Raw genomic sequence first — 25,373 nt, forward strand, 5'->3', positions numbered from 1 at the left:
GGCAATAGTTTATTTTTTTTTGTATAACCTTATTTTGACAAATGAAAAACAAAAAAAGAAACAATCGTTTCTTTTTTAAAGAAATAAATACAAATATATTTTGTTTTTAAGTGTTTCAATTCGTTATATGATTTTAAATGGACTATAAATACCCAATAAAATAAAATATATTACACATTTTGGTCTAGTGAATGTGACAATTAATTACAACGAGTCAAATATTGTATGCTAAAAATAATGAACGCATTTTGTAACATTTTAAGACAGGGATTGATGTTTTTTTTTTTTTTATGGTTTGCGCAGGTTTATCCAGCTCCCGCACGGGAGCGGTTGCACAGCCATAACAATAGAGTGGCCCGTACCATCGCGGCCACTTTGGATGGGGACTCTCACCGGCGAGTTCCTATTTTTAATTTTTTTCACACGCCGTTCCCCGACGTGAACGATCGTCACGCGCGTGTGAACGGACGGATCGCGTTGGGAAAATCAGATGTGACGCTTGTTAATGGCGGCTTTCGGAGGACGGGAAGGGGACTATTTCGCTCATCTCGACGCCGCATGAATCCACTTTGGGAGAAAAGTGGCCGGCTCCTCCTCCTCCTCCTCCTCCTCCTCTTCTTACACGGAGGAGCACATTTGATACGAGGCACGGCCATGGACACGAACCTGGGATTTAAATGCTTGCACACGGCGGCGGCATGCTCGACAAGCAAGTGAGGATGGATCGGAAATAAAAATCAAAAAATATAAGATAAAAAAAAAAAAAGGAAAAGGAGGGATTTCATCGAACTCAGCAGGTATGTGTCCAAAGTGCATGCAACATGTTTTGTGCCTTTACACTCGCGTGTCACATTTAAAGCTGTTTCTCGAGCTTGCAGGATAAAGCAGACGTCGTAACTTTAGTGCCGACTCTCCCACGTCGGTGCATTTATCCGACTGAAAGTACATTTTTTTTTTTTTAAATTAGACACAACACTGATTGCAAGTTAAATTCGGTGCTGATGTCAACTAATTGCACTGCAGCTTGCCCCACATCTGGGCAAGCAGCCTCTTTGATATCTTTGCCCCCCCACGCGCGACATCACATTCGTGGGAGAACAAATATTTACCGCAAAGAGCTGGAAAAATATAACACGTGCCTGGCAGGATTTTTTTTTTTTTTTTGGGGGGGGGGGGCTTCCAGGAGACGTGATTTCAGAGGATGGATGGGGTCTCGATCAGCAAGGCTGCAGTCGCTGGATAATGGGGGATGGGGAGGCTGCTCGGAGCACAGTGGAAAGAGAGAGAGAGAGAGAGAGAGAGAGAGAGAAAAAAGACATGCTTGGTGAAATATGAAACCTTTTTTCTTTGCACTAGCAAGTGCGAGCGCAACAGTGGGTGCTGTAAACAGTATTTAGTGTCCAAATCTGCTTAAAGACGGTGAGGAGATTACCCTCACGAGGGGGTGGGAAAAAGTACACCAAGTGCATCTCGGAATGGTCGCGGCTCATCACGGGAAAGTTCAAAAGCAGTCCAATTTAAAAAGTCACGGATTTTTGAAAAAAAAAAAAAAATGGTAGCAGAGGCGGAAGCGGTTGCGGCGGCGGCCTCGCGGTTCTGAGGTTCCGAGTGCAAATCTCAGCCCCCCGGGCCTCCCTGTTGCGCGGCGTTTGCGTCACGTTTGAAGTCTGGAGGTGTTTGCTGGCGACCGGTCCACGGTACGTCCGTCCTCTCGCCCCAAACTCAGCCGGGATAGGCTCCAGCTCACCTGTGCCTTCCCACAAACTCACACTTATTTACGCTTTCCGCCGTTTAGCACAATTGCAGCGTTTTGCTTGTGCAAAATATTGCTCATAACTGACTTTTCCCGTGGAATTTTAGGTGAGGCGCAAAAATGGAGCGAAGGAAGAGGGAGATCGTGACGAAACAGGAGAATTGAACCAATCGTCCCGCGCGCGTGATGCACGGCGACGGATCAATTATCGACTGTTTAACAAAACTGCCGTTTGTTTGTTTACATTCAAACTCAGCTCGTAGCAAAGACGAACGATGCCGTGCACGCTGTGATCGGGACAATTTCGCGCGCATTCGTGATATTTTAATGAGAAACCGGGCCAAAAAATGTAGTGCGGCAACCTCGCTCACTGATATTTGTCTTTTTATTTAAAGAGCAACAATTGGACGAAATGATCCGTACTGACCAGAAGTCGAGAAACAGGAAGCAGTGCGGCCAAAAGAAATGCAGCGGAACAAAGTGGTGCAATTTCACGGAACAATTTCCCGAATTTAGGCTAAAATTTGACCTCTGACCTTGTGTGATTGGATCACAGCGCTTGAAGTCGTCAAGGGGCGAGTGAAGACTTTCAAACAATACCGAGCGACGCGTCCTACTTTTAAAGTTCGACGTGCTTTGGGGAAAGTAGCCACGTGCCAAGGGGAGTCCGGACGACCCCTTTGCAGCTGTTCCCGTTATCGCCCGCCGGCAGCCGTCACGCGACTCGCCTATAGGGTTGGTTTTCACAACAGCGATTGCAGCGGCATTACGGGCTCGCCGGGGCCACTCAGAGAGACCGAACAGCTTTTATTTTGAAAATCTGGGTGCATCCCTTTGTGCCTTTCTGCACGTAATACTGCCAGTCTGAGTCTCGTTACGCAGTAGCAAAAAAAAAAATTATATATATATATATATATATATATATATATTCAGGAAGCGAAAATTGCCCAAAATGAAGAAGAAGAAGACAGCTGCAGAACTGTTTTTAAAATGTATTATATGTTTGGCATACGTATCTGTCGTGAGTCAAATTTCAAAGCGGGCTAATATCAACAGTCCGACACTTAAAATATGTTTTTTTTTTTTTTTTTTTTGCTACAGGTGAGTCCAAGCACGTACTGCTTAATCCAGGGGTGTCAAACTCGTTTTTCTCGCGGGCCACATCGTTGTTTCGGTTTCCCTCGGAGGGCCGTTATCATTGTGGAACAAAAATATGTAATCATCTCAGCATATTTATGAACTAGTTTTGTAATCAGAAATCAAGGGTGATGCGTTTTTCAACTGTTCACATTTAGTAACGCAAAAATGTTTGTTATATCTCAACTTTATCATTTATGGTATAAGACAATTTGAAATGGGCGGCACAGTGGATCAGCTGGTAAAGCCTCGGCTTCACAGTTCTGGAGTCCCGGGTTCAAATCCCGGCTCACCTGTGTGGAGTTTGCATGTTCTCCCCGTGCCTGGGTGGGTTTTCCTCCAGGTGGGCACTCCGGTTTCCTCCCACATCCCAGCATAAAATTGGACACTCTAAATTGCTCCAAGGTGTGTTTGTGTCTCTGACTGTTATCCGTCTCCATGTGCCCTGCGATTGGCTGGCGACCAGTTCAGGGTGTACCCCGCCTCCTGGCCGTTGACCGCTGGGATGGGCTCCAGCGCTCCCCCGCGACCCTCGTGAGGACAGATTTTTTTTTTGCAAGAATCAAGGAAATTGACTCTCTAGATTTGGATAAATCATGTGGCGGGCCAGATCTGCCCCTCCCCCGGGCCTTGAGTTTGACACCCGTGGCTTAATATATGACAACAGGATCCCAGATGAGGGGAAAACCGCCAAACCAGAACTGAACACCTCGCTGTCATTTCCAACATCTCCTCTTCGTTGACGTAGAGAAAATTGAGTCGATTGGAAATAAGCGAGACACCTTGGCGGGCGCGGCTTCCCATTACCCCGAGATGGGTCTTATTGTGAAGGGCTCCCGTTACAGCAAATGTATTAAATCTTTCCTTTTTGTTGCTTGTTGTAAAACTGGTGTCGGACCAGAATTTCGCGAGAGAAGAGCCTTGGCAGGCCTCCTGCTGAGGCCTTTTTCGACCTCTCATCTTTGTTGACACAGCTCTGATCCGATGCCAGTCTCTTTTAGAGCCGCACAAAAAAAAAAAAAAAAAAAGGTTTTGTCGTTTGTCACTAGACGTGGAGATGGGAGTGTACTGTATGCAAGTAAAAGAATGCGCCGGCGCGCAAAAGGTGGCCCGACGAGACAAAAGGGACGAGCTCGGAATGGAACCCGGTCCTTTAGGTGCCATTGGGACGGCGGGCCAGCTCCGATCTCTCAGCTGTTGGGATGCTCCAGGGGCTGCGACACACTCACACAAGAACTATTGTTCCCGCTCTTGGCCCCCGGCCCACGGCTGGCGCCACAATAATGCGGCTTCTGTGCCTAACTCTCCGCTGGACCCGCCGGGCCCCGATTCGGACGGGTCGCCCTCGCGTAACTCCTGTTTCACTGCTACTCGTCCTTTGCGGCTCACTGTCCGTGGGTTCCCTGCGAGTTTGTGCATCGGTTGTGGGTGAGAATTTAGTCAACCATAAAACCGAGTAAAAATGATCGGCCCAACAACAGACTTTTGGAAAAAAGTTTGCAGTCTGAATTAAGGAGTAGCCTTGACACGAGTTCAAATAAATCTGACAAATGATGTCAAAAATTTGTTGAATGGAGTTTTATATCCAAGAGGCAGGGTACACCCTGAACTGGTCGCCAGCCAATCGCAGGGCCTATAGAGGCAAACAGTCGCACTCAACAATCTCACCTAGGGGCAATTTAGAGTGTTCGAGTAATGTTGCATGTTTTTGGGGACGTGCCCGGGGAAAACCCACGCAGGCGGGGAATCGAACCCGGGTCCTCGGAGTTGTGAGGCCAACGCTTCACCAGCTGATCCACCGTGCCGCCCACTGGAGTTTTACAAGTCTGTTCAATTTTTGTAAAAAAAAAAAAAAAAAAAAAAAAAATAGCTCTAATCAAAAATGGCAATGCGTCTATCTGAGCTCTTGGTACCACGTATCCGACCGATACTGGCCCAATTTCAAGGTTTCTGGTAGGTTGCCGATACCACCGACATTGGTAGTGGTGATATTGGTATCAGGGAGTCAAAACGAGTGAGTATTCCAACTGGTACCGGTCGATAAAAGTGGTACCAAACACCCCTGCGTCCATCTTCCAAAATGCTTTTGCTCATGGAGGCGAGGGCGAGGGCGAGGTTAGAATGTACTGCCAGCGACTGAGCAAGCGGCAGGCAGAGTGCACCCTGGACCGGTTGCCAGCCAACTGCGGTCGTTCGTCGCGTTGCCCAGTCGAACCTGTCGGGTTTCCCGTTCGGCCGTGATGACGAAACGGGGCTTTATCGAGCGGCCCGACGCCCTCATTTTCCCTGTTTTTCCCGTCTTGCTGCATTTTTTTGGAAGGGGGTCCATTAGCCCTGAAATGTAGTCGCGGGTGACCTAAGGCTTCTTTCCAAAATAGCGATCCATTTTTCCCGATTATACTGGCACTGGACGGAACGCAAACGTGTCCGGTGTCAAAACGTTCTCGTGTTTACAGCCGGCCGGTTTGCTCCGGAGTCCTGCAAAACGAAGCGACGCCGTACCCGGCGAGTGACCCGGATTATTCTCTGGAAAGCCAGAACGCAGTTCACAATGAAAACCCACCCGGGCCGCTCCTCCGGTTCTTCTTTGGATTGTTATTTGCATTGTATTTCGACACCTGTCGCTTTGTTTGGAACTGGATCCAGGATTTTCCAGAACAGCCATTGTTCCCAACACGAACAGATGAGTCTCGTGAAGGCTTATATTTATATTGGCAAGATGCATTTCATATCGTAGCGATTTCCCCTGCGCCGATTATTTGAAAGTCGACAACCTTAAAAACATGACGTCGGCTGCCCTCGGGCTGCGTTGGCTGCTTTTGAATAAGCGATCCTGCCGGCCTGCGAAAACAGGATAGGTGGCATTTATTTGCCAGGGCGTCACGCATCTAATTATCGCCGGCGTGTGTAAAAAGTGCATGCAAAATCATGTTTCCCCGCCTCGTTTATCGCCTAGGTTACGTCCTACAAATCCTCACGCAGTGAACGAAATCCACAAAGTAGGGACCAATTGTATGCTCGTGGATTCCAATGAAAATGAGTGAAATTGCACTCGGGAGAGAGGGGAAGGGATTTTATCCATTTTCAGGTCAGCTTCTACACACACAACACAAGCTCGCTGCACAGTGCGTGGTTGTCTTTTCAGGGCCCGTGTCAACCGATTGCACGACGCCTCACACTCACTACTGGGAAATGTAGTCGGTAGAGCACATTGTGGACTCGGAACTCATCAAGTCGAGTACCGCTGTTGTCGAAAATCAAGCGAAAGATTGCGCATTTGTTCCTGTCGATATTGTTACACGTGTGCGGAATAGCTATTCGTTGGGTTGAGGTGTGTATTTTACCTGTCACATTGAAATCTGTAGTCCAGATAAATTCTCGATTACTTCCCTTATGGCACCGCTGGAACATTTCTGCATGAAATAATCAGTTTGCAGCACGGGGTATGTAAGAACTGTTGCTTTAAATGAAGACGCGCCTCCGATAATAGCCGCAAGGATCCGGCTATGGAGCGACGCGAGGCCCGCTGTGCGACAAGACTCCGAGATTGGCTTTTGTTTGTCGTGATGAGTGAAATCATCGTCTGGACAGCCTTCCCCCCCCCCCCCCCCCCCCCCCCTACCGTCACTTTTAGGAATCAATTCAATGTGTGAGCTCAGCGCTCGAGTGCTGTCACCGCATCGGGACAAATGACGGCCGCAGTGTGTGGCTCCGAAAAATGAGGCGTGACTTCGATGAAGGATGAGAACAAAACCTAAGATCGTGTTTCGATACACATATCCATCCATCTGTTTTCTTAGCCGCTTAGCCTCACAAGGGGAACAGGGAGTGCTGGTGCCCTTCTGAGCTGTCAACAGGCAGGAGGCAGGGTAGACCCTGAACTGGTTTCCAGCCAATCGCAGGGCACACGAGGCAAACAGCCGCAGTCGGAATCACACCTTGGGGCAATTTAGAGTGTCCAATTAATGTTGCATGTCTTTGGGGATGTGGGAGGAAACCGGAGTGCCAGGAGAAAATCCACGCAGGAACGGGGAGAACATGCAAACTCCACACAGGCGGGTCAGGAATTGAACCCGGGATCTCAGAACTGTGAGGCCAACGCTTTCCAGCTGACCCACCGTGCCACCTGATATACACACATATAAGTTGCTTAAATTGTATGCATTTTTTTTGTTGTTTACATGCAGGATGTACACGTTTTTACATATATAGGAATTTACTAGTTGGAGATTGAGAACGCATTAAACTCATTTACACTCTTTCCGATGGAAAAAACCGCTTTGGAGGGTGACAAACTACAACGCAGGGGTTCCGCTGTAGTTTAAGTGAGCAGCTTGGCCGGTGTGTCAATAATGAGTCGACCCGCAAAAAATACGTCTCAAGAAACGCTGCATGCTAGTCCGCGGGAAGCACGCCATCTTGTTTCGTAGCGACCATTTTAGGGTCGTTTCCTGCCCTCCCTCAAAAACAAACTCGAAATTGAGTCAAATTGTTGCCAAATCTGAAGCACGACGAGGACGGTGCACTGTGAGGAATTTCAGTTTTTGTCCCGGTGGCGAGGTTGAATGTATGACAACGTAGGAGAAAAACAAGCTAATCCACGAAGCAAAGTGAATTTGGAAGAAAAGCGGCAAAAGAGGCAGGACACAAGTGGCCCTTACGTAACGCATTTTATTTATAGACGCATGCCTACGGCTTGTTGTGCGTCCGCGCGCATGAAGCCGCCGCCGTTATGCAGGACTCGCAAAGTGCCGGTCTGGAACGTGTGCCGCGGCGCTCACGTCGACTTTCTGGAAGTCGCGTGTCTCGTGTCTTCCTCTGAGGTCAGAGGGAAGCCGTTCGGCCGCCGCCGCCGCGAACGTCTCATTCTTTTCGACATGGCCGCTTGCCGCTGATGACGCTTTCTTTTGAGCTCGGCGCCAAGTACGTTCGAGCGGCAAAAGTGTGGGTAAAAACGTAGTCGACAACGTGCGTCGGTGCTTGGATTATGGGATGCTACATGTTTTTTGTGAGTGTCTACCTATTATTATTATTACCTGTAAACTCATCCAGAAAAGGCAATTAATTTTATTTTTTTTAGTAATTTAGTGGCCTATGAGATGTACTCAATTGCAGACGGGAGGTGGTGTATGTTGGGGATTGTATTTTGGGAAGCCAAGAAGTCCTCATTGCTCTTGAAGCAAAGATAAATATCTGCAATGTTGTATCAAAAAATTGGAAAGCAATGAAATACATATTTTTAGTCTTACCCATCCCGTTTCAACACATTTCAACATACTAAAACACCCCTAAAAGATAATGTATTTGTAAGAATATAACCATCCATTTTCTTAGCCGCTTATCCTCACAACGGTTGCAGGAGTGCCGGAGCCTATCCCGGCTGTCAACGGGCAGGAGGCGGGGTACACCCTGAACTGGTCGCCGGCCAATCACGGGGCACACGGAGACAAGCAGTCGCAATCACACCTACGGGCAATTTAGAGTGTACAGTATCAATACAATTTCTTTTTAAAGTCCATTTAAGGGTGTTTTAGTATGTTTAAATGTGTTGAGGACCCGGGTTCGATTCCGGCCCCGCCTGTGTGGAGTTTGCATGTTCTCCGCGTGCCTACGTGGGGTTTTTCTCCTGGCACTCCGGTTTCCTCTCACATCCCAAAAACACGCAACATCAATTGGACACTCTAAATTGCCCCAAGGTGTGATTGTGAGTGCGACTGTTTGTCTCCATGTGCCCCGCGATTGGCCGGCGACCGGTTCAGGGTGTATCCCGCCTCAGCCGGGATAGGCTCCGGCACTCCCCGCGACCCTCGTGAGGATAAGCGGCAAAAGAAAATGGATGGATATTTATTTCGTATTTCTTCTGCCTCGCGTCACAGCGTGGAAAGTAAGTAGCACAATGCAGACCAACGACATGTCAGTTGTTAATTACGGTGCCGGGGGCCGCTAAAATACGAAAGGGCTGCAAACGTCGCCCAGGCGGCAGTTTTGGACACCCCCTTGGCCCGAGCGGCTCCCGACGCGGGCCGCGCGAAGAACCCGCAGACCGAATGGAGCGGTTGCAAATGGAGAGCGAGTCACGTTGAGTTGTACAACAAACGAGCAGCGGGGGGGGGGGGGGGTCTGCCTCGGCGGTGGTGACCCTCCCCTTGCTGGAGTCTTGGCGGCGGGTTCCTGCGTTAAAACCGCGATGCCATAAAACTACCAATCAATCCTGGTTTTACACTCCGTGTGTGTTTGTTCACAGTTGCACGCTAGTCTCAGTCCACAACACGTTGCCATTATTATCTCCCCCTTTGCTTGTCCCGCTACCCTTTTTTTTTTTTTTTTTTTTTCCGGAAGGCTCCATGCCGCTCGTGAACATAAACACAGAGCAACGGTGCTAGACTAAGCTATTGGAAAGATCCCAACATCCCAGCTTGGACACAAACAACAGCGAGAGGCTGAAGGGCTCTGCGCTGCGTGGGTAAAAACCAAAAAAAAAAAAAAAATGGAGGAGGAGGATGCGGATTATGAGCGCACCGATTGGTTTATTTTTCTATTCCCCAACGTGAATGGTGGATCTTTGATTGCGAGCGACAAGCGCGCGATGACTCAGGTAAGCTCAGCGGGCTCACTCGGGGAGGCGACGAAGACTTTGGGAGTGACACGACACACCACCGGCTGAAGTCCTGACTGACAGGCTGAGATTTAACAAGAATTGTGCGTATCTTTGGAGACCCACGCTCTGATGGCGTCGCATTTTTTGCGCATTTTATAACAAGCAAATACCGATATCGAGCGTCAGGTGCGGAGTCTTGTCCGACTTCCGACGTGTTCCCATTTTTCTCCCAAATAATTGACCTGAAAAGCTGAGATTCAACACCTAATCTTTATCTTCTCCTCAAAAACTGTGCTGATCTCAAATCCAAAGTGATGCGACGCTGCCCACTGTAGAAATCCAAATCTTTTCCGAACCCGAATTTCACAGTCAAGCTCGGTGAGACCTTCCAACCGTACCTGTTGAAAAAAATATACTTGACAAATATGTCCACCGGTGGCAGTTTTATTCCCGTTGACGAATGTAGTGAACTAATTTACAGTCGTCGACCTCCTATCGCACATCTACCAGAGCGCTGCTTCGGAAAAATGTGGTCGTTGTTGTTTGTTGTCGTTGCCAAGTACGACGGTTGTTATTCGGTATCGAGGTCCAGAAAGTGAGCCTCCACCGTCAGCGTGGTGGTCAGTTTTTGAGCACAGTTGAAGAGATGACGCGACACACGGGAATTTATTTGTCGATGCCGATGAGTTGTTGAGCTTGTGACGCCAGCCCGAACGGAGTAGCGATATAGCGTCGAGCTCACGGGATTCTCTTTCGGATCTTTCGGATTCGGGTACTGGAGGGGGGTAGCGGCGATCCCGTCGGCTACGGCGGTTCGAATGTACTGCTCGATATCGCGGAGGGTTTTGCGCAGCGGTCTGCGGCACGCTTCTTACCTTGTCATCTCGTGATTAGGATGTCCGGCGAGCTAGCACTGAAGCGCGGATTGTTCCGCGAGCGTCACACCGGCGCGTATGTGATCGACGGAAGCTCGTTCGAGATGGATCGATGTGCCTGCACCCCTGGAGTCGCCCAAAGTCTCGTACGAATGCTCAACCGTTTTTTTTTTTTGTTTGTTTTTTTTTTTTGGGCCTCCGCTATGGGAAAAATTGCAACCCCCGATGTTCATATCAGGAAACAGGCTCCACACAATGTACCGTATTTTGGTTTTATTGAACCGCAAACAACATGGGGCGATTGTCAATAAAGGAGCGGATGACCGCGAACCGCTGCAGCGACATTGTAATACCACAAAGAGAGGAAATGTTCTCGAACGGAAGCGTGAGAGCGGATATTCGAGAGGCTGTCGGCAGTGATCCGATCATTCGTTGACTGCACTCATGCGCTTTGATGATAAAGACTCTCCACGCTTCGCTTTTTAGCCCCGGGTACGTGCGTACTAAACTGTCAGCCACTCATGAAGCCGTCATGCCACGTGACAGTCCGAGAAGTACCTCCTCCCACCACTAAACCGTCTATTTACAGATTCTGCCAGATCAACGGTGACTTTCTTGCCGAAGTCCAACGACGCGTTTTCACGCCGACAACAGACTCCGCGACGAACTTTGGGATGCCGTCGCTATTTCGCGTCCGTCCTTTTATTGTCTTTGACAGTAATTGCGGCTGCCCGAGCCGACGGCTCTCTTTCACATCTGCGCGCCCGGCGAGGGAGGTTGCGATAATGAAATTTTCCCCTCGCAGGCCAAAACGCGCTGAGTGTGGCACTGCGCGACGCGTACGGGCATCTATTATTGAGAGCGAGGCGTTCATTATTCATCGCGACGGCTTTTCTCCGCGCGCAGCAGATCAACTTCTTTGATTTCTGTTTGTTCGTCAGACACTCGACTCATTGAGGTTAGGCCGCTATGAATATTTAGTTGTGTGTCTGAGATAAAGCGAGCTTAATAAATGTCTACTGAGCTCAAATCAATTTGTAAGAAAATACTCAGAGGACCTTTGTGCGTCGGCTCGCTCGCAGTACAAAGGTCACCATTGATGCCGCGGCCAATGGACACAATCACAGACGTCGCGTCATGTGATTTTGATTTGTCCCCTTCCCAAATTCTGCCCCTCGAAGCCGAGTTTAATTTGGCAGCGTGAAATCCGGTAGACGCGTCGCCCGCACAAAGATTCACCCGTAAATCCCCAACGACTCATGCTTGGGGGGGTGGTGGGGGGGAACGACACAGGAAGTCTGAAAGTGGCGGCACGGCGGAGCCGCTGGCCTCACAGTTCTGAGGTCCCGGGTTCAATCCCGGACGCGCCTGCGTGGCTTTTCTCCAGGGACTCCGGTTTCCTCCCACATTGCCCTGCAATTGGCTCGGAACTAGTTCCTGCCCGTTGACAGCTGGGATAGGCTCCGCCACTCCCTGCGACTCCCGTGAGGATAAGCGGCAAATAAAACGGATGGAAGTCTGGAAGTTTGGTTTCAAGTGGCCATTTTACTTTTCGTCGAGGTCGAAAATTCGTCCCCCAAAGCAAGTGACACTTAATGTGAAATTTGGTGAGCAAGTCATAAAGTTCTCAAGAACCCGCGGTTGAAAAAACTGGATTGGACGTCTGCCGTTTTGATGTAAAGCAGACATTTTAGTTTTTGAATGATGAAGGGCGGCAATGGCGAAGGATCTGTCCCCTGAGCTGGATGCCTACCATGTCTTCAAAACGTGTCTACCCCGGATAGACTCACAAAAACCCAGGTCTGAAAAGGTCTTGGGATTCATTGTGGCCATTTTTTTGTGGTGGGGGGGGGTTCGAAAATCCTAGTAGAGTCAGTTTCACTAAGCAACATACTTGGTATGCATGTCTATCATAAATAAACACAGAAAGTAGAAGCAGGCATTTGAATAATTATGCCCCAAACGAGTGAGGCAAAAGTCAAATTTCACCGAGAGCTTGCTCGGGCCCGACCCGACGCCGCCTGCGTAATTTCAGGCCTCCGGCGCGATGACTTTGTTTTCCACGCAATCGCGCTTCACCTCGAATGGCCTGCATACGAGGTGTCATCAAAGGATTTGAACCGCTCTGGAAGAAAGTTGACGTCTTCCGTAAACGCGGCTGTGTTTGGGGTTCGAGAGGCGGCGCGCCGGCTCCCTGTCTGGATAAACGAAGAGGGCGGGAAAGAGCGCCATCTTCTAGTGTGGGTTTGCCCAAATAAAGATCCACTTGACCCGCTTCAAACGCTCCATATGTGGACCCCGACGCAATGAGCCCCCCCCCCCGTCATCCCTTCATCCTTCGAGGAATGTCCGACGTTCCTCCGTCTCGGCGTTTTCCTCTCTCTCGGGATAAGGTGGCTATGTACGCTGGATCTGTTACCATGGTGATGAGTCGCGGAACGCAAAAGAAAGCTTCTGTACGGGCAGGAAAGCTTTCTGTAGTTAGTGGTTCGGAAGTCATTTTATTACAAATATTGTTACTGTACTCAATTAAAATTTGTGTACCTTTTTTTCTTTTCCTGACAACTGCTTTTTCTTTATAAACCATACCCAAAATCTGTATTGTTTGTACTACCCAGTAAATGTTGGGCTTCGAATGCGAACTTTATCTGTACTTTAATACAGAGTAGGAGTGTCTTGGTCACCCCGAGGGAGTTATCAAAATGACAAAAAAAAAATGATCCCATTGAGTGAACGGTACGGATTTGAATTAGCATAGCATGAGTCAGGAGTACGGTCGACATCAAAAGAAAGCGCAGTCCTCGCGCGCAAAGATCTGCCAGCCAATCGAGACGTCGTTACCGTCGGTGTCGTTCGCCCGAAGCCGTCGTCACGGAGAAAACCGTTGTCGCCGAGATCGGAAATCCTTTGTCGCTCGCTCAGATTATCGCCGACGTCTTTGTGTACTTTCAGCCACTGCGAATAAGACGGCCATCGCTTGTCTCAATTGGCACAAAACTATCAAAGACGATACGTTCCCCGACGGCACTCGTAAAAACTCCAGGAACGCATTTCCATTTTTTTTTTTTTTTTTTTTATACATTAGCCGTCACACACGAGGCGGCACAATGCTGAGTGGCCTCGCGGATAAATGCAAAATATGCCTTGAACGTGTAAAGCGCTTTTCTACCGTCAAGGTACTTGAAGTGTTTGAACATGATGACGCAGGATCAGGAGCAACTTGTTCAGAATCTTGCTCAAGGACTTTTTTTTTTTTTTTTTTATCTGGCTTCAAATGACCTGACGAGACTATCAATAATTCCGGATAGCGACGTGCTCTTCCAGCGACTCTGCTATCTGTTTACGTTGAACACATTTTATCAGTTCGGTCACAGAAGGCAATCACGTCAATGAAGAATAATCGGTTGTTCCGGTCTAAAGTCCCGGACGGGCCCTCATTCGGGCCTCTATTTATGTTTTTAAGTTTTGTTAACTTTACAGGGGGATATTTTTAAATTGGATCCTGCTAAAGTAGACTTCAAATACTTGGAGTCAACAATACAGAGAAATGGAGAGTGTGGTACGGAAGTGAAGAAACTGGTCCAAGCGGGGTGGAACAGTTGGCGGAAGGTGTCTGGTGTTCTATGTGACAGAAAAGTCTCCGAGTCCAGGATGGAGGGCAAAGTTTGTAAAACGGCGGTGAGGCCGGCCATGATGTACGGATTAGAGATGGTGGCGCTGAAGAGACGACAGGAAGCAGAACTGGAAGTGGCAGAAATGAAGATGTTGAGGTTCTCGTTCGGAGGTTGGATCGTTAGAGGGACGGCCAAAGTTGGATACTTTGGAGAAAGGCAGACTCGGAAGGTTTAGACATGTCCAGAGGCAAGAGAGAGGGAGTAGATTGGTAGAAGGATGGAAAGGATGGAGCTACCAAAGAAGAGAGCGAGAGGAAGACCAAAGAAAAGGTTGATGGACGTTCTGAGGGAGGACATGAAGACTGTGGGTGTTAGACTGGAAGGATTTCAACTCATTAAACTCTGCTACCTTAATGCTAACATGGCCAAATAATTAACAATTGTCGCAGACATATATTCTTTATCCTCTGTAAAGAACAACATTTTCTATATCCTTTTTCCTTAGAGAGAATGGATGGGAAAAGATGACGCGTTGTGGCGACCCCTCATCGAGACAAACCGAAAGGAAAAGAAGAAGAAGATCCTGCTAAAGTTTCGTGATAAAATTTGTCTTTACGCGTCCCAGGCTAAAAGGCTTCGAACAACACTCCGATCACTCCTTGCTTTTTATGAGTCTTCCTCGACGTTAGTTGGAATTTTTCCCCCATTTGTCAGCGCGAAAGCCACGAAAAATGACAACACTTTACGCTTGCGGGAAAAGCCCCGTCGCCGCGCGGCGCGGACGTCCTCGGCGGGTCGACGCAGAGCGCTCGCGGATGCGAATCTCTTTATTTTATTTTATTTTTTTTTTTTTGCCAGCGTATGCAAGTGCACACGACGACGTTATTTTGAAAAGGAAAAGCTGTCGGGAAGCGAGACGTCTCGGGTGGTACCGAATCGGAGGTGTTGAAGACGGATGACAGGAATAAAAAAAAAAACATCTTGAAAGAGCGCTGAGGACATCTTGTTATTTTCAAGACGGGAAGTTTGTCACTTTTCGACTTCGAGCTTTCAACGGAGCACATTCTTTTCTTCATCCTTTCTTTTTTTTTCCCGCTTATGGGCATTGATGTGATTCGAGATGAATCACATCAACGACTAACATCCAAAGCCGTTAATTCCGCGCGCGCACGCTTGTCGCGGCGGCTACGCTGGATTAGCACGTTTCCTCGCTCTCGCCCTCGCCAGGTGACGGCGGAAGCATGCCGCTGGTGAAGCGCACCATCGAGCCCCGGCACCTGTGCCACACGGCGCTGCCCAGAAACATCAAGAACGAGCTGGAATGCGTGACCAACATCTCCTTGGCCAGCGTCATCCGACAGCTCAGCAGCCTCAGTCAGTGCGCCAGAGATCGACCCACGCGCGCCCGGGTGAGATTAAAACGATCAATGATGCAATTAAATGTGTTTTTTTTTTTTTTTTTTATGGTGTTGCGTTGTAGGCAAATACGCCGAAGACCTGTTCGGGGAGCTGTTCAACGAGGCGCACTCCTTCTCCTTCCGGGTCAACTCGCTGCAGGAGCGCGTGGACCGCCTCTCCGTCAGCGTCACACAGCTGGACCCCAAAGAGGAAGAATGTGAGCACTGTGGTTCTACCGTTTTTTTTTTTCCCAATTTCCGTTTTTCTGTCTAACTGGCATAATTGGATGGGCGCAGTTCTGCTCGCGGTCGTCTTGCGACGATGCGAAAGTGGCTCACGTGTCACGACGAGGAATAATAATAATAATAATAATAATAGGCACGAGGGGTTATCGCGGGGTTTGGCAGATGTTGGATGCGGTCACCTGTAAAATTGCGCTGACGTGGAAATACAAAAGTGGAGAATTACAGCCCGGTAATATCCGTCCCTGGGGTGGGGGCTGCTTATTGATTTTGCGGCCAAAACAGCGCACCCGATTATAAGCCTCACCCAGTACGTTTGGAAAGGAAATACCATTTGGTACATGCATAAGCCGCGCCTGTGTAAAAGCCGCAAATGCCCACATTGAAACACGAGATATTTACAAAGAAAGACGGAAAATAAGAGAGCTTAACGCTAGCGCCGCCGCGCTAACAGAAAACATACTGGTAAAAATCAATGAGACACGGCAGTAGCACGTTAGCAGCGCTAAGAGGGCCGGAACGGTAAAAGTCACTTCCTCGGCACATGTATTCCACCGGTCTCACTCTTTACCTTTTCCGCTCGAGTGCCCCCCTCGCGGCCGTTAGAAAAAAAAAACAAAAAAAAAAAAACGCACAAATTAGCCGCATCACCGCATAAACTGCAGGGGTTGAAAGCGTGTGAAAAAAGTCGCGGCTCATTGGCCGGGAAATTACTTATTACTTATTTGTCGCTGACACGGTGCCGAGCGCGGTGGGGAAAACCTCCAAAGTGTGTCGTCATCTGTTTTGTGACACGGCTTGTGGTGTCCAATTTCTTCGATTTACAAATATAAATTCTCCCGTCGGAAAAAATGTCAAGTGAGTTTCGGGCTAACGGGGCCCATCAAACAATAAAAGTAATAAAGAAAAACATAAAATAACTAGAGTTTGCACATTCTCCCCGTCCCTGCGTGGGTTTTCTCCGGGCAGTCTGGTTTCCTCCAACATCCCAAAAACATGCAACATGAATCGGACACTCTAAATTGCCCCTAGGTGTGACTGTTTGTCTCTATAAACATCTTAGCATCGTCATATAATGTTTATCCGCCAAGAAAAATGTTTATTACTGCATATTACCGAGGCACTGAAATTTTTCATTTGGCTTCATGACAAGGCACGTGCATAGGTACCCACCAAGTTGTGCTCAAGGACCTGACATATTGGTCTTGTTGAAAAAAAGAAAGTGCTCCAGTCCATTTTTTTCTTCATTCATAATTTTTAATTAATTAGGTGAATAATGTTGGGAATTGGGGATTTTGCATGTTCTCCCCGTCCCTGCGTTGGTTTTTTTCCTCCCACATCCTAAAAACATGCAAAATTAATTGGACAGTCCAAATTGCGCCTAGGTGTGACTGTTTGTCTATATGTGCCCTGCGATTGGCTGGCGACCAGTTCAGAGTGTATCCCGCCTCCTGCCCGTTGACAGCTGGGATAGGCTCCAGCACTCCCCGCGACCCTCGTGAGGATAAGCAAATGAATGGACGGATGGATAAAATAACTGATTAAGTAAAAGGCGGTCCGTTCCAACCCTCCCGAGATGGAAAATTCTTGGGTCCACAACATCCCCCGTTATCCGTGTACAATATTTAGAAAAACATCTTTTTAAAAAAAAATGCTGACTTTTTCAGGCAGTGGTTAAAAAAAAAAAAAAAAGAAGCAAAGACAAAATGGAGAAGGGGGAGGAGTTATCTATCATCTGACTTGAGTGAACAAGTTGGCCGTGCGGAACAGTCTTGGCTATCGTAAACCTGCTGAGGAAGCCGTTCCGACCTGGCCCGGATAACTCTGCGGGACAGTTCTTTCACACTCGACTGCCCCCCCCCCCGCGCCGCACATCAATTTTTCTGTCCTTTCTACACTCGTGAGCCGCACACCACCGCCCGCAGTACAGTGCAGGGTGGGAAGGTAAAGTCAAGTTTGCGAACGCGATGAGGGAATCTCAACAAAATGCGAATTCGTTTGCAAAAATAAAAAGCAAACTAACCAAAAACTGGAAGCAAAAGATGAGTGGTGACAAAGAAGTTGCACAGATACGCAAAAATGATGACAAGAACTGAAAGAAACCAGGAAACTAAATGTGCACGGATTGACGAGACAACCAGGCTGGAGGGAGCTGATTGGTCGACGCAAGGAAAAGGGTAAACATAAACACGTAGAAAAAAACAGAACTACCGCGACATCACCCGTTCACCGTTTGCGCCGCTGCTGTCACACATTTTTAACGAGTCTTTTACTGTTTTTTTTCCAAGTCCAAATTTAGAGTTTTATGGATTCAAAGACGGGCGGCACGGTGGATCCGCTGGAAAGCGTCGGCCTCACAGTTCTGAGATCCCGGGTTCGATCCCGGATCCGCCTGTGTGGAGTTCTCCCCGTGCCTGCGTGTGGTTTTCTCCGGGTGGGCGCTCCGGTTTCCTCCCACATCCCAAAAACATGCAAACACTCTAAATTGCCCCTAGGCGTGATTCCGAGTGCGGGTGTTTGTCTCTATGTGCCCTGCGATTGGCTGGCGACCAGTTCAGGGTGTACCTGCCCTTTGACAGCTGAGATGGGCTCCGGCATTCCCTGTGACCCTCTTGAGGATAAGCGGCAAATAAAATGGAGGGATGGATGCATTTTTCTACCATTTCTCGAAGGCCAGGGAAACTCACACAAAAGCTGCTGTCACCCACGGCTCACGCCTAGACACTCGCACAAAGAAATGGTCTCTTTCAAGTACATGCAGCTACACAGACAGTACAGTACAGTATGGACAGTATTTTCAACACTGTACATTTTATGCTTGCCATATTTTGTGCGTTGAAATATGTTTGTCATGTCTTTGAAAAGTATGTTTGTTTTTTTTTACTGCGTTCAAGTGGGCCTTCAGAGGTGTGGTCGAAAAAACGGGACGGAATTATAAGAAGCACAGGCAAGATGGATACAAATACATATTTACGGCCGTTAGCGGAGGCCTTTTAGCGCTCGCTTTGCGACGGCGGCTGCGATGTGCGGCGTAGGAGGCAACGGATGGAGCATAAATCGGGGCTGGAGGGGGGAAGACGGGACGGTGGGGGTTGGGTAGGATGCAGCGCGCTGGAGGGGGGGAAAAAAAAAAAAAAAGAACTTCAAATACCCAAACTGGCCCATTGGAATACAGACGGGGAAAAAAAAAAAAAATCAATTCTTGCTAAAAATAAATAGCTACAAAGCATTTTATTCATAGATGGTCATGGGCATGAATAAATAAAGGAAAAGTCTTTTGAATTGGCAGCCAGAGAAGACTTTAGTCATATAATGTTAAGATAAATAATAATAAATATTGTTACAGATGGAATTGGCTCCATTTACGGTTGACCGTAACGCAAGTCCACGGAACGTCGTTTGTCATTGTGACAGATTTTGAAATGAATAAAACATCATCCAAAAAAATGCCTAACAGCAGCGTGTCCGGGCTGCTGCTCAACACGACGTTGAGTTTGTTTGAATGATGATAATAATAATAATAATAATAACGGTGCAATTCGTAAACACGCATCTTTTTTCGCACAGTCATCGGAACAACAGGATGTCGAGTTCTGTGACAATATAAGGACAGCGACTTTGAAGCGAATACTTTTTGTATGTTTTATATAATATGTTATATTATTATTATTATTATATTTATATAAAACAACAATTTTCTAATTTTCATCTATATTCAAAAGCTCTGCCGATCTCAAAGTGTTCACGGTCACCCGAAAAGCTCAAACGCTAGCACAGCGACGGGTCTCGGACTCCGACGCGAAATGTGCTTTACGGTTTTACGAGTTAAACGGGCACCGGCGCGGGCGAACGACCCGAGAGGCGTTCACCCGAAGGTCAGTGCGACGCGATGCGTCTGGACTGCTGCTGTCGCCGGCTCAGCGGTTAAGGTCGTACCCGCTTTTAATCACGCAAATGTGCGCATTTATAGTCGGATGGCAACTGGCGCACGCTCTCATCATTTATCCCTCCCAAAGTGTCATCCCTCACTTTGTTCTTCACCTCCGCTTTTGTCAATGTTGTCCTCTTTCATCCGGCTGATTGATCCCCGCCCTTCATCCATCTTGCACGGACGCTGATATTTGCCGATGAATGTTTGTGTACCTGCCCTTCACTTTCGGCCAACTAAGAAAGGGCCCGCGTCACCGCACGTTGATATCGCTTCCGGCTAACATAGAAGCCACCACCACAGATCTCTCAGACCCAGGGCCTCTTCCTGCGCTGCTCTGGAACCGCGTATCTGTTTCCGCTTTTCCCGACTTGACTTTTTCATCCCGTTTCGCGCTTATCGGCAGTCCCCTACGGCCGAAACGTTCTCCGTTCCCTTCGTTTCTCGCCGCGTGATCACCTCCGAAAGGCTTTTTCGCGGCGGGCCGACCTCTTAAGACGTCAAACGGGTACCTGGGCGTTTTGTCTGCGTGCTAACACGTGGACATTTTAAGCTAGAAAGATTTCTCACCAAGCCGGCCAGCAGATATTGGAAATGGAGGGAAAAATATGTATTTTGAAGGACAATATTTGTATCGGAGAGAGAAGCTCGGGCATGCTAAAAGATGGCTTCCTTGGTCGCTACGTCCCGATCCGAAAGAGAGCGGGTGTTGGACTGGAGGTGCCGGAATGATGGAAACGGTCCACTTGCAAATGTGTCGCAGCGCAACAGAGGGGAAAGTTCCCAACTTAGAAATATTCACAGATTGAGCAAAATGTATCCCACCTCAACATGATTTTAATGTACATTCCTATTCATAAGTGCATAGCAACCCAATTACAGAGTAATTACCGACAGAACTACCCCCTTTGCCTTAGTTCACATTCACTCGATCAGGTACGAACAAATGGCCAGCCTTGATTCAAATCCGGTCTCAAACCTTGTCCTCTGTGGACCCACAGCTACGTTGACATATACTAACTCGTTGACTGTTTCTATTCGACAACGAGAATCTAACTTATTGAATGCTACCAAAGAATACGTTCATCGAGTACCTTTTACAGAGGGTAAGCGTGGAAGAGGGTCTTGCCCGGATTTTCTGAAAATACAGCATCCCTGTAGATGAGTGGTTCCCAAAGTGGGGTCGACGGACCCCCAGGGGGTGAAAAACGTCTTTCCAGGGGGTCTGAGACGAAATGGTCTGGAAGCGAATCAGGATGTGAGAATTGCCCTTTCCAGTGTCGAACCACGTTTTGATTTATTGTGCAAAAATGAAAAGCAAGAGCACGTGAGCCACTAAAATTGAGTATTTCTTTGTACCAGGATGGCGTAGAAAGTTGAGGTTGGGGGTCCGGCAGCTTTTTGAAGGCCTCACTGGGGGTCCGGGCCCAGGTTGACTTTGGGAACCACCGCTGTTGATGTTGGCCGTTGCATCGCTTTGGATTTGAGATCAGCACAGTTTTTAAGTAGAAGCAAAAGATTAGCGAGTGAATCTTGCCTCGATTTTGGGGGACAGATATGGCAACGCGGAAGTTGGATAACTTGAGGCAACTCGCACTCTGAGGATGTATCTGAATATTAGAAACGGGATGTGTTGTTTTTGGGTAAATTAAAGTGTGTCATGATCGTTGACGGAGAGGATTACGAATCCCGTGTAAAGAAAAAAAAAAAAAAGCCGCTGACATTCAACTGGAGCCATGCGGTGAGTCAGCGTCGCCCGTGGCGCTTTTGTTCGTATAAATAACTCGCCATTGAAAATCCTTTTGGCTTATTGTATTATTTTTGCTTGCTTTGATCAAGCGAGTGAATTTCCATCTTTAGGCCGCTACCTCCTTTTCGTAGCCTGTCTGAGCGCACTTCTCCCCCACCCCTCGCTATTTTCTACCTCCCGTCCGACTCCAATCCCACGTGGACATGCCGCAGGGCAACCAAGTATGCGGAAATCATAACCTTTTGATGTTTTTAGATCACTCGGAGATTCTGACTGCATTTGGTGTATAATTTGGGATTGAACGCTTACAGAGAACTTCAATTTGTTTATTTTTTTGGGGGTGGGGGTGCGGTCAGCACGCCGCGTTGCTTTTTCCGCCTTCCCCGGAGCGAGCGGTGAAGCGTATCCATTTGTCACTTGAATAATTCAGCCCCCCCCCCCCCCGATCGCCGGCCAAGGATTGCCGTTTTCGCTCGGTTCGACGGATTGGGAGTTCTCGCGGCGACCCCCAGCGAATCGATGGCGCGGCCCGCGGAACTCGTCCCACTAAACAAAGCTGCCAAGTCCTGAGTTGATGACGGCGAAGGGACCGCGATGATGTAATGTTTGCTGAGGTTCTCGGTCGAGCACAATAAGATTTGGGGCGTGAGAAAGAACGACCAAATACCGATTGCTAAGTGAAGCCAAACGTTCATAATGAAAATGATAATAATAATCACACGGGTATGCTTCCATCTAGTCAGACGCTACTACCCATCCACAAGCCCAAAATTAGCCACGTTGTTGGTGTTTGTAGGTGGACAAATACCTAACGATAGTTTTCAACGTACCCCCCCCCCCCCCCACCCCTGTAGTGTCACTACAGGACATCACCATGAGGAAGGCTTTCAGGAGTTCCACCATCCAAGACCAGCAGCTATTCGACCGGGACTCACTCCCTATCCCGATGCAGGAAACCTACCAGGACTGCGAGCAGCCACCGCCGCTCAACATCCTCACGCCGTACAGGTCTGAATCTGCTCTTTAACGGTTTTTATTCCGGCGGTTTGAGGATAGGTAAACAAAACATAACTGGCCAGCGTCTGGATTCTGCTCCCTCCTTGAGCGACGCACAAGAATTTTTAACCCAAAACTCAGCCAGGCTGAAAACTATCTGCAGGTCTACAGATTAACAACTGCTAGCTGTGGTAGGACAATCGGTCGTGTGGGATCGTAAACCCCTCAGGTCCCGAGACCAGGTGTGGGTGGCTGACTGGCTGACATCCTCTTCTTTTGTCAGCGTGAATGTCTCGCTCTGGTGCCACCTGAGGTCTGACTCACAATGAACGACGTGAGTGACACCGCTGGTTGAAAGGCAGCTCAAAAATGTTCGATTTTTTTATTTCCCGGGGTCCAAATGCCGGCAGTCTGGCATGCTGACGGCTGGCTTCAGTTAATTTGGGTCGAATCGCGCACTTCCCCGCTAGGAATACGGATGTTCGCTCGCCGCGGCATTAGCTGATTAGGCCTGAGCTCGTTCATGTTGGTTTTTCATTTTCTTCCTGTTTCTCGCATAAATCCCTTTTTTTTCCTCCCCCCCTTCAGTCCTTTATTTTTACATTTCACATCAGGGGGGCTGACTAGGAATTCTCCCCAGGCTCGTTAGATAAACCCGGAGCGTTTTTTTTTTTTCTTTCCCCCCACGACCGTCCGTCCACAAGCAAACAGACACTTCAGATTAAGCGGCGCCGCGTCCCTGCATAACGACTTTTGCAAACACTCTGTTTGCGCTGACTCCGGATTTCCATTTGTTGCCTTTTTGTTAAAGCCTTTGCTGTTATGCGTTTTCTTCATCTTCATTTATTCCTTAATCTTAACCTTCTTCTTCTTCGCCTTTCGTTAGATGTCGCCACAGCGTGTCATCTTTTTCCATCCAAGCCTATCTCGTGCATCTTCCTCTCTAACGATCACTGTCAACCTTTTCTTTGGTCTTCCTCTCGCTCTTTTGCCCGGCAGCTCCATCCTCAGCACCCTTCTCCAAATATACTCACTCTCTGGCCTCTGGACATGTCCAAACCATCGAAGTCTGCACTCTCTAACCTTGTCTCCAAAACATCCAACTCGACCTGTTCACTCCGAGCGAGAACCTCAACATCTTCATTTCTGCCACCTCCAGTTCTGCTTTCGTCGTCTCTTCAGTGCCACCGTCTCTAATTGTACATCATGTTTTATAAACTTTGCTCTTCATCTTAGCAGAGACTCTTCTGTCACATAAAACACCAGACACCTTCCGCCAGCTGTTCCAACCTGCTTGGAACCGTTTCTTCACTTCCTTACTCCACTCACCATTGCTCCGGATTCTTGACCCCAAGTATTCAAAGTCGTTGAAGTTGAAGCCTTTGTTGCTATGCGTTTTCTTAGTTTTTCTTCATCTTAACCGTTTCTAAAATTCCACATTTTCCATCTCCAAAAACACTGCCGTCATATTAACAAGTGGCCAAAGCAACATGCCACAAATCGCAGCTTAATTCTTCACCTTCTTTCAAATGTTTTTTTTTTGTTTTTTTTCCCCAGTACGCTCTAATTAATTAATCGTGACTGGTGCTTCGGAGTTGTACAAGATGCCAATTGGCCACCGCGAGACCAGAGAGACGAGCCGGCCCACGGCATCGTAGTGAAAAAAAAAAAAAAAAAACCGAAAACAAAGCTAGGAGGTTGCCATCTAGGAATGAAAGCCTTAGGATACCCCCTGAGAAAAAGAATACATCAGAAAGGTGGAGTCCTTTTCTTTCCGTTCCCCGCCTGATATGCGGTGGAGGGGAGGGAAAGAAAATCTTGGCAGTGCATCTCCGTGTGATCATTTTTTTATCTTCAAAAGACACCACTGACGTGACAACTGCCACTGTGGAGGTTCCGGATCGTTCTACATCTCCCACCCTGTGATGGCAGGAGTGGGGGAAAAGGAACAACGGAACACTTGGGAGGGACTGGATGATGATCTTCAAACGGATCTGATAATTATTCATGTGAAGTCACCTCATGAAAAGACCATCTCCGAGGCTGAACCTTTACTAATCTGGATCAGCACCAGATAAAAAGTTAATCGGGTCGTCCCAAGCTACGCACCAAAATTTGCTCGATGGTGTTCCAAAGGCCCTCTCGATCGTGAGATCAGACTTGCGAACCAATATTGCGCCAACTTTGAAAGCTTGGAGATCTGACTAACTATGGCGTGATGCAAAAAACTTTTGTCCGCAGAGATGACGGAAAGGAGGGTCTCAAGTTCTACACAAATCCTTCTTACTTTTTCGACCTGTGGCGAGAGAAGATGCTGCAGGACACCGAGGACAAGCGGAAGGAGAGGCGGAAACAGAAGGTTTGTCTCGCGACTCGGCCTCGTTCCCGCCTGACGGTACAGTTCGGCACAGAACTTTCTGTTTCCTTTTGCGTTTCCATTGTCAACCCATTCGTCGGGTTTACCGTTTGTCACGTCTTCTACGTTTAACATCAACACCAAAAGGTGAAAATCGTCGACAAATAGATTGGTCGTAAAGGTTTTTTAGAGTTGGGAGACTATGTTTCACTCCGAGTTTTCAGTAAAGCTGACAAATAAAGCAAAGCATTTGAATGCCAAAATTCGGAGTCCGATAGCTTCATACCCATGTATAATACCGAATTCCATTCTTATCTTCAAACAACTTCAAAATCGGCAACAAATCATAACAGACTTGCTCTGCTCTGTGGGAACAACATTTATTGCGTACTGCAGTTTTAGCTGCCTCTCGCTGGTGCTGTCCCCCCGCTGCCGTCGGCTTCAAACACACGCAGCGCCGCCGCCCGTGTTGATCGCTTGTTCCCGAACACGATACTAAAAGCTCTCACGCAGAGTGGCGACGTCGGCTTCCTCTCTCGCAGAATCGGAGCTCATTACAGGCGTGTCGGCGAGGAGGGTCCTCCGGTGTTTACGGGGAGGGGCTTGCGAGGAGAACTTTCTATAATGTATAATTAATTGGCCAGCCACACGCTTCGCAGTACAGAAGATTTTATTTGCGTCGGGGGGGGTCGGGTTGCCACGCTCTTTTATCGCCGAGGCCTCCTG

At 48.1% G+C, this 25,373-nt stretch overlaps 1 protein-coding gene across 2 annotated transcripts in view; it reads left to right on the forward strand.

Moving 5' to 3' along the window:
- The first annotated feature begins 357 nt into the window (after positions 1–357).
- Positions 358–25,373, forward strand: part of wasf1 (WASP family member 1) — a 36,870-nt gene continuing 11,854 nt past the window's right edge. For both annotated transcript variants that reach the window (XM_061812933.1, XM_061812934.1), the window contains exons 1-5: positions 358–797; positions 15,205–15,351; positions 15,458–15,592; positions 22,150–22,303; positions 24,533–24,650. In XM_061812933.1, coding sequence (XP_061668917.1) covers positions 15,219–15,351; positions 15,458–15,592; positions 22,150–22,303; positions 24,533–24,650 — 540 coding nt within the window. In that variant the 5' untranslated portion in view covers positions 358–797; positions 15,205–15,218. The remainder of the gene's footprint in view (positions 798–15,204; positions 15,352–15,457; positions 15,593–22,149; positions 22,304–24,532; positions 24,651–25,373) is intronic.

Source organism: Syngnathoides biaculeatus, chromosome 23, assembly GCF_019802595.1.
Source record: "Syngnathoides biaculeatus isolate LvHL_M chromosome 23, ASM1980259v1, whole genome shotgun sequence".
Lineage (NCBI taxonomy): Eukaryota > Metazoa > Chordata > Actinopteri > Syngnathiformes > Syngnathidae > Syngnathoides > Syngnathoides biaculeatus.